This window comes from Arachis ipaensis, chromosome B07 (genome assembly GCF_000816755.2).
Source record: "Arachis ipaensis cultivar K30076 chromosome B07, Araip1.1, whole genome shotgun sequence".
Lineage (NCBI taxonomy): Eukaryota > Viridiplantae > Streptophyta > Magnoliopsida > Fabales > Fabaceae > Arachis > Arachis ipaensis.
In genome coordinates, this window is record NC_029791.2 from 443,095 (window position 1) to 456,185 (window position 13,091).

Genomic DNA, 13,091 nt, shown 5'->3' on the forward strand with positions numbered 1-13,091 from the left:
TCACGTTTTATAAAATAAATATGATAATAATAATAACGTTAACAATAATAATATTAAACGAGATTAAACAAGATCATAAATATATTATTCTCTAAGCAATAATAAAGAAAGCGAAACATATTTTTTTTCATGAATTATGTATCCTAAATGGTATTGTAGAAAAAAATTATAGACAAATCTCTCATGTACGATAAATGATAATCCTGTTTTATTTTCTATTTTTAAAAAAATAGCTATATCCTAAAGAGTGTTTAAACAATGTAATTATGATTTAGATAAATAGATGCCTTTTTCAATAATTTTTTTATATAAACGTGATGTTGAATAATATAATCCAGACAATATTTGTTTAGTCAAATATAATTTTTAGATAGAGTTGTGAAACATAAATTATAGACTTTTTTATATAAATAAAATAAACACAGTTCCAAATATGTTAGTTGTTAATTCTATATCTTAGGACGAGTTATGTTTAGTACTATTCTCAAGAGTTACTCATAAATGATCCCATAATCGTGTGCTTCGTCAAATAAACGGACATCATCCCAGCATGTGTTGATTTACCCTTTTTACCTTTATAACACAAAAGACTGGCACAAATTGTGTGCAAAAATTAATCCTTGACAGCTATACGGAAAGATAACGTGTACAAATTCATGCTTGTCCTGACGATATACGGAAATATTGGATGAACAAATGGCATTACAAGACCCAAACGGAGACTAAAATTGGGCATCAATTTAAAGGTTATTGGGCTTTTTGGAAATGAGAATGATGCCAAATCAAGTTTGCCCTTCCAAAAAGGTTAAGATTGCGAAGTTTCCATTTGGTGCAACGAATATGGCCGTTTTCTTTTCCCATTTCATTTTATTTTATTTTATTCTTACTTGTATTATTTTTTTTTAACCTTAAAACTTATCTAGAGTCTTATACTTCTGTTACTCACAGGACCAGTTCATATAACCAACACCAAGTCTTTATCAGGTTTAATTAGACTAAAACAATTGGATTGATTCTTTAGTGATTGATAAAAAATTAGTAAGGAATCATACAAAAATCAACGTAGCCATCAGAAATTTCTATAAAAATCTATACTACCAGGAAGCCTTGCCAAACATCAGTTTTTGAGACGGCCTAATAAATCGGTTAGAATTAGAGGAAGCTCAAGCACTAGAGGTGTTACCGTTAAAGGAGAAAGTAAATGATGCAGTTTGGGAATGTGAATCATCTAAGACTCCGAAAAATGATAGATATAACATGAACTTCATAAAAAAGTGTTGGAATGAGATTGGAGTGAAATTTATTAAAGTTGTGATGAATTTCTTTGAGACAACAAGGTTACCAACAGACTCCAATGTTACCTGAGTAGCGAAGTTTGTGGGCACAATGGAGATAAAGGATCTTAGACCAATCAGTATGGTTGGGTGCGTCTACAAGGTCATATCAAAAGTGTTGACAAGAAGGATGAGGCGTGTAATGCCAGGGTTAGTTGGGGAATCACAGAGTGCATTTGTCAAAGGAAAGAAGGATACATGATGGAGCGCTAATAGCATGTGAGACTGTATAATGGCTAAAACTGAAGAAGAAGGCATCGACAATCATCAAACTGGACTTTCAGAAAGCCTATGACAGAGTCAAATGGAACTTTGTTGATATGGTGCTAGAAAAGATGGGATTTGGTATAAGATGGAGGGCATGGATCACTGAATGCATTAGATCAGCATTTATCTCCATAATGGTTAACGGGACACCATCAAAACCATTTAAAATGGAAAGGAGGCTCAGGCAAGGTGACCCGTTATCACCATTTCTATTCATGCTGGTTGTAGATGTATTGAACAGGATGATCGGGGAGGCGGTAAGAAATAGGAGAATAACCCCTCTCTTAGTCGATAAGGATAATATAGAACTATCACATCTTCAATTTGCTGATGACACTATATTGTTCTGTTTGCCGGAGGAAGAGACAGTCAGAAATGACAAGAGACTGTTGAGGTGCTTTGAAGTGATGTCCGAGTTGAGTATTAACTTTGATAAGTCTAGTTTGATATCGATGAATTGTAGTCAGGGGTGGATTGGTCGAATGTGCAAATTATTAGGGTGCTAGGCGGCGAGTCTACCAGTGAAGTACCTGGGCATTGAGCTAGGAGCAAACCCGAGGCTAGTTAAAACATGGAAGCCAGTAATAGATAAAGTAGAGGAGAAACTTAGTTTGTGGAAAGCAAAGGTGCTCAGTAGAGCATAGAAGTTGGTCATCATCAAGTCAGTGATCAATAGTCTGTCTACTTACTATTTGAGTTTGTATAAAATGCCGGCTGCGATGGCAAAAAAATAATTTCATTGCAAAGGAGGTTCTTTTGGGGGAAGAATGATGGGCGCCCTAGGATGGCTCTTGTAAAGTGGGAATTGATACAGGCACCGAAGAAACTATGAGGGCTGGGTGTGGGAGATGGATGATTCGTAATACCGCTTTATTGTTTAAGTTGTGGTGGAGATTTTCTAAGGAGGATTGCCTTTTGTGGAAGAAGGTTGTGTGCTCATACAATAATCTGAATCCTGGACAGTTATTATCTACTCAAACTATATCAGCAAAAAGAAGTCCGTGGAGAGATATTTGTCACTTGCAAATTAAAGAGCAACATGTCAAACAAAAGATGATTGACGGTTTGGCTATGGAAGTAGGTGATGGCAGATCAACCAGATTTTGGGAAAATACTTGGCTGCAGTCGGAAAAGCTAAAAGACTCCTTTTCAAGGCTCTACTTGATTTCAAATAACAAATGATCCGTGATTGGGGACTATGAATTTTAGGATGGGATAGAGTGGGTATGAAACTTTCAGTGGAGGAGGGAACTCCGCCAATGGGAGACTGACAGTTTGAACCAACTTCTAGATATCTTGCAAGCTGTGAGATTGATAGAAGGCGCACAAGATAGAGTGATGTGAAAATTTGATAAGGAAGACGTTTATACTACTAACTCATTTATGCAGGTGTTGCAGGTACAGACGGTGACGGAAGATATTCTCAGCTACAAGTTTACAAATAGAATCTGGAAAGGATTAGTGCCCCTCGAGTAGAGTTGTTTACTTGGTTTGTACTTGTAGGTCGAGTTAATACAAATGATTGACTGAGTAGATTGGGTATCATTGAACAAAGTGATAATATCTGTATTATGTATAAAAAGGAAATTGAAACTGTAGAACATCTGTTTGTTACATGTGAATATGCATAGCAAGTGTGGTGCGTGTGGATTACTTATGTGGATCGTATATGGAGCATTCCAAGGTCCATAAAAGAGTACTTTAAGAGCTGGAGAACAATGCCTTTGAGAAAAAGACGCACAGAAAACATAGTTAGTAAGGTTTTTCTCAGTTATATGAAATATTTGGCTGTGTAGGAACGAGTTAATTTTTCAGAACAAGTCATAAAATATAGTGGATTGTATTGCTAAATCATTTTGTTGTTCTAAGAAATGGTGCAAAAGTAACCCATATTGTTAATGACTATGCCGAAAATGACATAAATATTACTTTAGTTTTGTGTCTTATATATTTCACTTAGTGTGTTAAGTTTGTTTACTCTTAAAAAAAATTAGATTAGATATTTTAAAAATGTTGATACGTCCAACCATCTCCAACTACCTTTGCGTTTAACTAATTCACTAAAAGCTAATAAATAAAGAGTAATTGGCTACGCATATGAATTAATATGACATGATTATATGACATGATATATAAACATAGCAGACTCCAAAGGAAAAGGACCATCCTATATAGCAGCCGGCTAGTCATATAAAGATTATTGTAAATTATTAAGAAAATAATCTCCTCCTTCACGGGCTAGAAATAGTTAGATTAGATGTGTAAATCACAAATCTGATTGGAATTATGCTCGTGCATGCACATGACTTTGCATTATTTATTTATTTATATTTCTGAACCTCTTTTATAAAACGAATTAGTATTCATTATGGCAAAATGTTCCTAGTTATACGGGAATGTAAAAAAAATAATCTAATTTACTAGTGATTGGGCATGAAAAGTGTGTGAATATAAAATGAAAAATGAAATAGAGGTAGGAATGTGCGTGTACCTCGTGCGGTGGCTGATACAGCTGAGGGAAGTGCCATGTATATATAATGTGAGAGAGAGAGAGAGAGCAGAATCCGGGACATGCTGTGCGCTTGAACACTCGTCTGTTTCTTTCTTCCCCCTAACTGACTAAGGTAACCCATCCATCCATTCCTCTTTAGCTCAGATCAGATCGGATTAGATCTGCGCAAAACAAAAATTCATATTTATTTTTTCTTCTCTTTATGTTATCAGTTGCATATTCCAGTTCAATCAAAAATGGCTCCCGCATCTGCAGAGTCTATAAAAGCCAGAGGTCAGCCTCTGTTTAAGTTATATATTGATTGATTGATAGATATAATGGAGAGATCTGAATTTGATTGAATATGGTTCCTCTGTGTAGATGTTTGCATTGTTGGTGTTGCTCGCACACCAATGGGCGCCTTTGTTGGTAACCTCTCTTCTTTCTCTGCCACCAAGCTTGGCTCGATTGCTATTCAAGGTAAGTAGCAACGAAAACCTCTCTCTCTATATCTGTCTTGTTAGAAACTGAATTGGAACAACACATGTGTAGGTGCTCTGAAAAGGGCCAATGTAGATCCATCACTTGTGGAAGAAGTCTTCTTTGGGAATGTTATTAGTGCTAATGTGGGGCAAGCTCCTGCAAGACAAGCAGCCTTAGGAGCAGGAATACCCAATTCAGTTGTCTGCACCGCTGTCAACAAAGTTTGTGCCTCCGGAATGAAAGGTGCATGCATTCTGTTTGTTTCTTTGTCTCTGTGCTCTCCTTTCCCTGTCTAAACTACATGCAAAGACAAAACAACATGGATATTAAAAAGATCCTTCTGCCTATTGCAGCTGTAATGCTTGCTGCACAGAGTATTCAATTAGGCTTAAACGATGTTGTTGTCGCTGGTGGTATGGAAAGCATGTCTAATGCACCTAAGTATTTGACAGAAGCAAGGTACTACCTATTGCCTTTTTATTCGAATTTTCTTGCCTCTGGATTCAACTGATTCAATACTGTAAATTCAGGAAAGGATCCCGCCTTGGACATGATACAGTTGTTGACGGGATGATAAAGGATGGTTTATGGGATGTCTATAAGGATGTTCACATGGGATCCTGTGCCGAACTCTGTGCAGAGAACCATTCAATAACAAGAGAGGAAATGGTAATTTATAGCCGATCACTCTTCAGACAGGTTTCATCAGGTCATAATTATAGGAGCCTTTTCTATTTGTTCTGATGGCTTTGTCTTTTCCTCAGGATAACCATGCAGTTCAGAGTTTTGAACGGGCAATTGCTTCCCAACAAAGTGGTGCCTTTACATGGGAAATTGTTCCAGTTGAAGTCCCTGGTGGAAGGGGGAAACCATCAACCCTTGTCGATAAGGATGAAGGACCAGGAAAGGTAATTATCCAAATTACTTGAGCTATGGTAATATTCCTTGTATACTGATAGGAACTTATGAAATACATGTCTGTAGATATATTTGTATCTGCAAACAATTCCTATTTTCCTGTCATTAAAAGCTTGTTAGAAGAATATAGGGTTTCTAAGCAGAGTGATATGCATGTGAACAATTCATCAAGAGAAGTCAGGGTTGGAATTTGTAGTTTTGTTTTATCTCGCATACAGAACACATTCTGTCCATGTTCATTCTAGCTGCTAATCTATTTAATTATCTAGTCATTAATTTCGTCAATATTCATTTGAATGTAAACCAATATATCGTTATTTATTTCCTCTTATGATGCCAGTTTGATGCTGACAAGTTACGCAAACTCAGACCAAGTTTCAAGGAGAGTGGAGGTTCTGTCACCCCTGGAAATGCCTCCAGCATAAGGTTAATATTATTATCTGAATTCTTTCTTGAACTCTTTCCTGCTTTATTTCCTATACGTACTATGATTTGGGTTCCTTGCCAATTATATTTTGGGAAAAAATCCATTATCTTCAGGAAAGTTTACTGTAATGATTTGATTGCCATTTAGACTCAGGTGATATAGTAGGGAATATAAAGGAACCAGAAACTGATATAGACAATTTTTCTGCCTATATCATCTTTGAACCACAAGTTATTCCATTGGACACTACTGTTTGAAGCTTGAAGCCTGTTACAAAGTTGTAATAATGACTTGTTTAATATTATATGCTTCCTTGAGTATTAATCTGCTAAAACTTGATTTTTTCCCTAGCTTAAGCTACCAGTTGCTATTAACTATTTAACTGAAATATCACATACGTTTCTTGAAAGCTCTAGTATGATTTGAGCCTTGATTCCTAATAAAAATGCGATTGCTCTTGCTTACAGTGATGGTGCTGCTGCATTAGTTTTGGTTAGTGGAGAGAAGGCACTGAAGCTTGGGCTTCAAGTTATTGCAAAGGTCGCTGGATATGCTGATGCTGCTCAGGTACATAAAAAAAAAATATTTGTAAATATGAACTAGACCTTTTGGCCAAAAACTTGTGGTATTTACTTTGTCTCTTGTTGTATTTTGTATATTACGAGTATAACTTAATGCTCATATGAGGTTGATCTGTGCAGGCACCAGAGTTGTTTACAACAGCTCCTGCCCTTGCAATTCCCAAAGCTATTTCAAGAGCGGGGTTGGAGGCATCACAAATTGATTTTTACGAAATCAATGAAGCCTTCTCGGTAGGATTTCATGACTGTATTCAATCTTATTATGCTTACCAACTCTTGTTGCTTTAAATTTAATTCTTCACGTTGTTGGGTTTAGGTTGTGGCTCTTGCAAATCAGAAGCTTCTTGGGATTCCTTCGGTGAGTTATTACTTATTACCCCTTGTTATAATGTTAAGATAGTAATTCTTTCACGTCTTTGTAGCACACCCTCTTTACAGTGTCGAAGATGATACATTGTAGTCCATAATTTGCCTTCATTGTAGCCAACTCTAAATGTTTCTTGCAGTCGCTCAAGTAACTATTATTTTGCAGGACAAGATAAATGTTCACGGTGGAGCTGTGGCTTTGGGTCATCCTCTAGGTTGCAGTGGTGCCCGTATTCTGGTGACACTTTTGGGGGTATGCTTCTGTTTATAACTTCATTTGATATTGTTTTTCAGAACTCAGTTGGTCTAAATGCACTCTGCATGCAGGTACTGAAGCAGAAAAATGGGAAATACGGAGTTGGTGGCATTTGCAATGGAGGTGGTGGTGGATCCGCCCTTGTTGTGGAGCTTCTATAAACCATTTTGCAGGTTCAGTATATGTCCTTTTAGAGCCAGCATTTGAGCATAGTTCTACAAACTATTACTTCCTCTTTAGCAAGGGTACACGCAAGTTTCAAACTGACCACCAGAACACAAAGCATAGAGTGGAGCGAAATTTAGCTAAAGAAATGTTTGTTGTGTGAAATTTAAGTTGTTTGTGGCATAGTAGAATAGGGAGCAACGTTATCTACATTTTTTGTTTTCCTGCAATAAGTTTCTGGTGTATCTTGCTTTAGATTGATCATTCTTCATACCTAAGATTAAATAGATGCTTCTGCTTCTTATGAATGTGTTTGGAACTGAAATGGCTGATGAGTGTAGTAATTTGTTCTAGTTATCTACTATCATACTTGGTAACTAATGCTACTCGGAAACTCGTACGAAGCTCTAATATCAAAAGATATTCAAAACGATGTCCTAATCACGGACGGGAACGGGATGGACATAACCACATAAACAAATGAGGGAGAAAAGTTATAAATTCTTGATGGTTTATCTTAATTCTTAACCTGAAAAACTGTTGAGTCAAATCGCTTAGGCACGGATGAGAAAGGGTTTCCTAAATAGTAGTAAAGTTTTCAGTCCATTTTAATTTCCAAGTAAACGTAGCAAATATGTGTAGTAAATATGTTTTTATTTTCATTTGTTTTAATCTTTTGGCTATGCCATTGGTGAAGAGAGAAAAAAATATGATTTATCTTGTATTTGAGCTGATGAAGTTAGCCCAAACAATACATTCCTCTTAAAAATTAAAAGTTATGTATACTTTAGTATTTAGAAAGATGTAAAAATTGAACTTTGCATGTATCTAAGATAGTTTAGGTTTAGGATATGAATATCGAGTTTATATGGCTTAAAGATGAAAGAATATATTATGTTTAGTTTAAATCAAATTGAGAATTGAAAAAAGCTTGACGAGTCAATTTACATAAATTTTAAACTGTAAAGGCTAGTAGAGTTCACATGAAGTATAGTAGAGTAGTTCTGTTTCCGAAAATAAAAGAAAAGTAAATACTAAGTAGGATAGAAAATGATAAATGCAAGGGAATATGATTCGGTGCAGGTGGATGGGTAGAAGCTATAAGTGATAAAGTGAAGGAAGTGTTAAACAATGCGAATTAGAGAAAGGGAACATATTTGTTTATAGGATGGTGGGGACAAAGAAGAGGCGACCGTTAGAAACTTGAACGTTAAGGGGATCGATGCCAGCGTGTAGCTGAATAAATACTCTCACTACTCTATAATTCTATATGCGTATCCAGCTGTTGTTGAAGGAAGACATAGTAACACAATGGGTATGGTGGTGGTGATTTCTCTGCCTCTTATTCTGTTCTGCTTCATTCTTGGCTTTGGATGTTACTTCTTCGGAAGGCACAGGGGAAGGCGTGATGTCCAGACCAATCCTCAAGTCTATGGGATGCCTACTCCACCCCCCGGTGCCGCTGCCGGTGCAGTTCCTCCGCCTTACTTCAAGCCAGACAATGCTTCTGCCAACGTTTGATAATCCGTCATTCTTTTCTTTGTGTTGTGCTTGCTTGTTAAGTTGCACACTCAAACTATTGGTTTTGGTGTAACTATTATTCATAATTGTACTTGTTTCTTTGTATGTTGTATTTTGAGATCCAATAACGTAACATCTCACATTCCTTTAATTCTCTCTCTTTTCAATCAACTTTCATTTATGTATGTAACGCTTTTGAACATCGGCCATAATTAAAATGAAAATCTTATCACATGGATCCGTCTCTCCCAATTCAATAACCGGTCAATGTCAATGTGGGGAACAAACCTCATTTCTGTTTAAGCAACGCATATGTTCCTTCCATCGCGAATCATCAAAACACCTTTTTAATTAAGCCAAACCGTGACGAAAGTAATACATCTCATCTTAAAATTTTATTGGTGGATAAAAGAATAAATAACCATTTGTATCTATAAAAGATGAAAACACTGACATATGTACTCACACTAGATCGAAACTAAACTTGTACCCACGCAAAATGTCTTCTGTGCGACAAAAATACCCTACGTGGTACTCCAACCCTCCAAAGACAGGGTACTTTGTCACACGGAGGACATCTTCTGTGGTTACAAGTTTAGTTTCGACCCTCCAAAGACAGGGTACTTAATAGCTGGAAAGTGTGTGGAGGGTATCCTAATACTAATAGTATACGGTACCCACTACCCAATAACAATTTCTTGTCAATCTCCTCTTCTTCCTTTCAAGATTTTTCACGCATGGCGGTACGCTATCTATCCCTTTGATCTTATTCTTGTGGTGTTGTTTTGATGATCCAATTGATAAACATTTGATATCCAGGATTCAGAGGAAGGTGGAAGGGCATTGCCCAAGTTCGGAGAATGGGATGTGAACGACCCTGCATCTGCCGATGGTTTCACTGTTATCTTCAACAAAGCAAGGAACGAGAAGAAGGCTGCTACTGCTCCCAAATCCCTCTCTTCTCCCAAACCCCCTCATCATGTTGTTCTTGGAAAGCCCCATCCTGTATGTTTTCTTCCCTATCTATACTCTCATTCATCTCCTTTCTTTCATTAACTCTCACTTCTTTCAACTTTTTCTTTCCCCTTGCAGAATAGAAAATGGTTGTGCTGCATAAACTCTTCTGAATAAGAGTATCATGATCTCTGCATATTATGGTTGAGAGATAATATAATACCAATAAGAACAAATCAATAATATCGTATCTGTTCAATACTTGTTGGTGTGTGTAACCTTATTTATTGTTATCAATAAACCTCTCATCAGTTTCCATTTCCAATTGTTACACTACTTGTTGAATGTTATTCATTTGGTTATTACTATTTCAATAACAATAATATCTGTTTCTGCATTAAAAAGGTTGAAAAGTATTTGATTACTAACAGTAGTTTCAGGATGAAAATATCATTCTGAAACAACTCTGGAGAGAACAAATGTTCAAATAACTAACACCTCAAGACTGAAAGTGAGTAGCAAGTGATGAACAGAGATTAGAGTACTATTGTGTATTGGAAGGGAGCATCCATGATTGTCATTTGTAATTTTGCAAAGAATCTACTGTATTGATAAAAATAAATAACATGTTTCCAAAGTATTAAGAGGAAGTGAATATCTAGAAATAGAAATATCCATAAGATGAAACAAAATAAAAGGTGTTCATTTCTAATATTACAGGGTCCAAAACGATATATCCTATCTTAGTTTTTTAAACTCTGGAGGTTCCAAGCTTTCGTTCAAATAATCGCTGCAGAAGGTAGACTTGTAGTGCACTTGCCCCAATTAGTGCTGCTGATTCAAAAATTGCTTTGTGTACTGCTCTTCTGCTCATTGCATCATTCACTGCATTCCAATAAGAAACATCAGGGAACATGATATCTTGCACCAACAAATGTGGGTTGTTAATATTATTATCTTTCGCGATCACTTTCTAGTACATCGTTGAATCGATGCCATATGGATATAAACATAGGAGGGAACAGAAAGAGCAAAACTAATGTGGTTCTCATTCATTCATTAGCCTAAATAACAATGTGGTCTATTCTATGGTTTGATTGTTGAATGGAATTACAAAGCTTGTTATATACTGAAAATGCGCGATATCTTTCGATATAAAAATGAAAACAATACCTATTGCTTGGCGGTCAGTCTGTGCCTCCAACCAATGCTGTTCAAACTGAATGTTGTAAAGAGCTTCCTCCAACTTTTGTATCTGCTCCAGCAAAGGGTTGAAATGTTCTGCAAGGAATCACAGCAGTTTCCATGACAAATCCCTTTTTACAACTAACAAGTAAAAATGAGTGAACCTAATAGCAGGAGCACTTACCATCCTTGGCATGTTGCTCAAAGTAAGAGAAGTGTCCTACATGTACATCGAAATCGATGGTTTCGTGATAAGGAGACTTGTTGTTGAAGCAGAATTTGTGGACACCTGATTTGTGAGCCACAAACTCAAACTTTTCACTGATCTTGTCACGGTAATCATGAATTTGTTCACCAGAAGGTCCCTTTATCTGAAAATTCAAACATTATGGTATATGTAACAAGATTCAAACCCTATAAAACATATATAGCTACCAGAATATACACCATCTAACATCAAAAGTCCAACACATAATGCTCTAAAGTATGCCTTATTTGCTTAATAAAAGTAAGTTAAAGTGTTTGAGTCCCTCAAAATCAACTGCTAACTAGGATCAACAGGCATAGTTAAGAGAAAGCATTAGTGATGAGTGACTATGTGTTCCAATAGAACCCTAAACTAGAGAGAATTCGAATGAGAAGTTGATGCCTAAGAAACATTAAGGTAGTAAAAGAAACATACCACGAGATCAACACCGTCGTTACCGTAATGCCAGGGAGAATCAGCCTTAATAACAACGAAGGAAACATGAACGGTGTCACCCTCGTATTTCACATCGTGGGAGAAGCACTCTTCCCTGTCTATAACGAATCGGATCCCTTCTGAACCCTTTAGGTTCCAAAACGCCATAATTAGCGCCAACACCATTACATGCCATAACCCCATCTGCATCCAACAATCAAGTTCCCTTCAATCAGTTCATAATCCTAATTTGATTTCAAAAACACCAATCTACAATAAATATAAATACATTTAAAAGAGAGAGGGTTGAAAAAAGCGAGATACCTTAGAGAGAGAGAGAGAGAGAGAGAGAGAGAAGAAGGATTTTAGTCTCTGTTTGAGAGAGGCAACAACGTTGAGCTTGCGATTCTACCTCGGAGTTGTGAAGTGTCGTGTTACTGTTAAGTTGAACTGAAAACGTCGTCGTTCAGCTAGTTTAGGTATTTCTTATGTGTCACCCTTTCATTGGGCGGTGCACCTCATCTCTCCAATTCTAAGTCCACACGTTGGATGGGTTCCTAGCACGGTATCATATGTACTTTCCTTTAAAATGATCTTTTTTTTTTTTTATTATTATACTTGGAAACTAATAATCAAATCAAATTAAATCATATATATTGAGCTAAATTTAAATAATGTGAATTAAGGACTAAATTAAAATAAGATAATTTCTTACTTATTCAAGTTAAGTGCAATAAATACAAATTAATTTTGTTAGATAATCATAGTTGTCTGGTCTACTATATATAGATGGCCACACAAAATTATAAAAATTGTGATTTGTATCGCTCTTGCTATTTCAACTCTTCTTTTCTTCTTCTTTGTTTCTTTATGTATAATTTCTTTTATGTATAAATATATCCAAAATAAAAAAAGTACGGATGAGTGTGTTATTGATTGTTTGTATATCTCAATTTAGGCATTCTATTACTGCGAATGAAAGTTGACCTGTAGTAGTTCAAAGTGCCCAGTGTATTTGTTTATAGCATTAGATAGAAGAATATTTGTTAAAATGAATATTCCCATTGTAATAATTTTTTTTTTAATTGTTATACTTTTATGTTAGTGGTGTAAATTCTTTAAAGGTACAAGATAATAAAATAGGTTGACGTTAATATCATTAGAAGCTAAATTTAATGGTTCAAACAAGCACCACTAATTATGTTAAAAAGGTAATTTTGTAATAATAATGTGATTTACATATTAATTTTTTGAGTAAATTCATTTTAAAATATAGAAATTAGACTCAATTACGCTAAAATTTTAAAGGTAATATAGAATTTGATAATAAAATTAACATTCATTAAGGAAATAAATTTATTTATGGCTATTTCCTAATTATAAATAATAACAAGACTTATGTAAAAATATTAATATCATCATTCTTATTAATTAAATCATAATATTAAGGAGTTGATAGTT

General features: G+C 35.6%; 4 protein-coding genes across 7 annotated transcripts; 3 read left to right on the forward strand and 1 right to left on the reverse strand.

Moving 5' to 3' along the window:
* Window positions 3,938-7,645, forward strand: LOC107609026 (acetyl-CoA acetyltransferase, cytosolic 1). Of its 2 annotated transcripts, none has more exons than XM_016310843.2 (13): window positions 3,938-4,225; window positions 4,326-4,386; window positions 4,474-4,572; window positions 4,645-4,818; window positions 4,929-5,034; window positions 5,106-5,244; window positions 5,340-5,483; window positions 5,834-5,919; window positions 6,388-6,487; window positions 6,622-6,732; window positions 6,818-6,859; window positions 7,034-7,120; window positions 7,195-7,645. In XM_016310843.2, exons 2-13 carry the CDS (start codon window positions 4,350-4,352, stop codon window positions 7,282-7,284), a joined length of 1,215 nt encoding a protein of 404 aa, XP_016166329.1. In that variant the 5' UTR covers window positions 3,938-4,225; window positions 4,326-4,349; the 3' UTR covers window positions 7,285-7,645. The 2 variants fall into 2 exon arrangements, with proteins under 2 accessions (XP_016166329.1, XP_020962474.1); XM_021106815.1 differs by having other exon boundaries at window positions 4,070-4,225; window positions 4,339-4,386.
* LOC107608162 lies at window positions 8,463-8,960 on the forward strand. The gene has a single exon (XM_016310039.2). The coding sequence runs from the start codon at window positions 8,600-8,602 to the stop codon at window positions 8,807-8,809; it is 210 nt and encodes a 69-aa protein (XP_016165525.1). The 5' UTR covers window positions 8,463-8,599; the 3' UTR covers window positions 8,810-8,960.
* LOC107609493 (RPM1-interacting protein 4) lies at window positions 9,408-10,128 on the forward strand. The gene is made up of 3 exons (XM_016311482.2): window positions 9,408-9,552; window positions 9,629-9,814; window positions 9,902-10,128. The coding sequence occupies exons 1-3, from the start codon at window positions 9,547-9,549 to the stop codon at window positions 9,938-9,940; spliced, it is 231 nt and encodes a 76-aa protein (XP_016166968.1). The 5' UTR covers window positions 9,408-9,546; the 3' UTR covers window positions 9,941-10,128.
* LOC107609492 (transmembrane emp24 domain-containing protein p24beta2) lies at window positions 10,341-12,086 on the reverse strand. 3 transcript variants are annotated; one of them, XM_016311481.2, is made up of 5 exons: window positions 11,955-12,086; window positions 11,631-11,834; window positions 11,133-11,319; window positions 10,937-11,044; window positions 10,341-10,648 (listed from the first exon to the last, which is right to left on the reverse strand). In XM_016311481.2, the coding sequence occupies exons 2-5, from the start codon at window positions 11,832-11,834 to the stop codon at window positions 10,515-10,517; spliced, it is 633 nt and encodes a 210-aa protein (XP_016166967.1). In that variant the 5' UTR covers window positions 11,955-12,086; the 3' UTR covers window positions 10,341-10,514. The 3 variants fall into 3 exon arrangements, with proteins under 3 accessions (XP_016166967.1, XP_020962475.1, XP_016166966.1); XM_021106816.1 differs by having other exon boundaries at window positions 11,631-11,837; window positions 11,929-12,034; XM_016311480.2 differs by lacking the exon at window positions 11,955-12,086 and having other exon boundaries at window positions 11,631-11,840.

Bases quoted from the DNA above. Each gene is read 5' to 3' on its own strand.
- LOC107609026 (XM_016310843.2), top strand. From the start codon at position 4,350: ATGGCTCCCGCATCTGCAGAGTCTATAAAAGCCAGAG. The intron at 5,035-5,105 runs GTACTACCTATT...CTGTAAATTCAG, and splicing joins AAGTATTTGACAGAAGCAAG to GAAAGGATCCCGCCTTGGAC. The intron at 5,245-5,339 runs GTAATTTATAGC...TCTTTTCCTCAG, and splicing joins CAATAACAAGAGAGGAAATG to GATAACCATGCAGTTCAGAG.
- LOC107608162 (XM_016310039.2), top strand. From the start codon at position 8,600: ATGGGTATGGTGGTGGTGATTTCTCTGCCTCTTATTCTGTTCTGCTTC.
- LOC107609493 (XM_016311482.2), top strand. The intron at 9,815-9,901 runs GTATGTTTTCTT...TTCCCCTTGCAG, and splicing joins TTCTTGGAAAGCCCCATCCT to AATAGAAAATGGTTGTGCTG.
- LOC107609492 (XM_016311480.2), bottom strand. From the start codon at position 11,840: ATGCAGATGGGGTTATGGCATGTAATGGTGTTGGCGCTAATTATGGCG. The intron at 11,320-11,630 runs GTATGTTTCTTT...TTGAATTTTCAG, and splicing joins ACGACGGTGTTGATCTCGTG to ATAAAGGGACCTTCTGGTGA. The intron at 11,045-11,132 runs GTAAGTGCTCCT...GATTCCTTGCAG, and splicing joins TGAGCAACATGCCAAGGATG to AACATTTCAACCCTTTGCTG.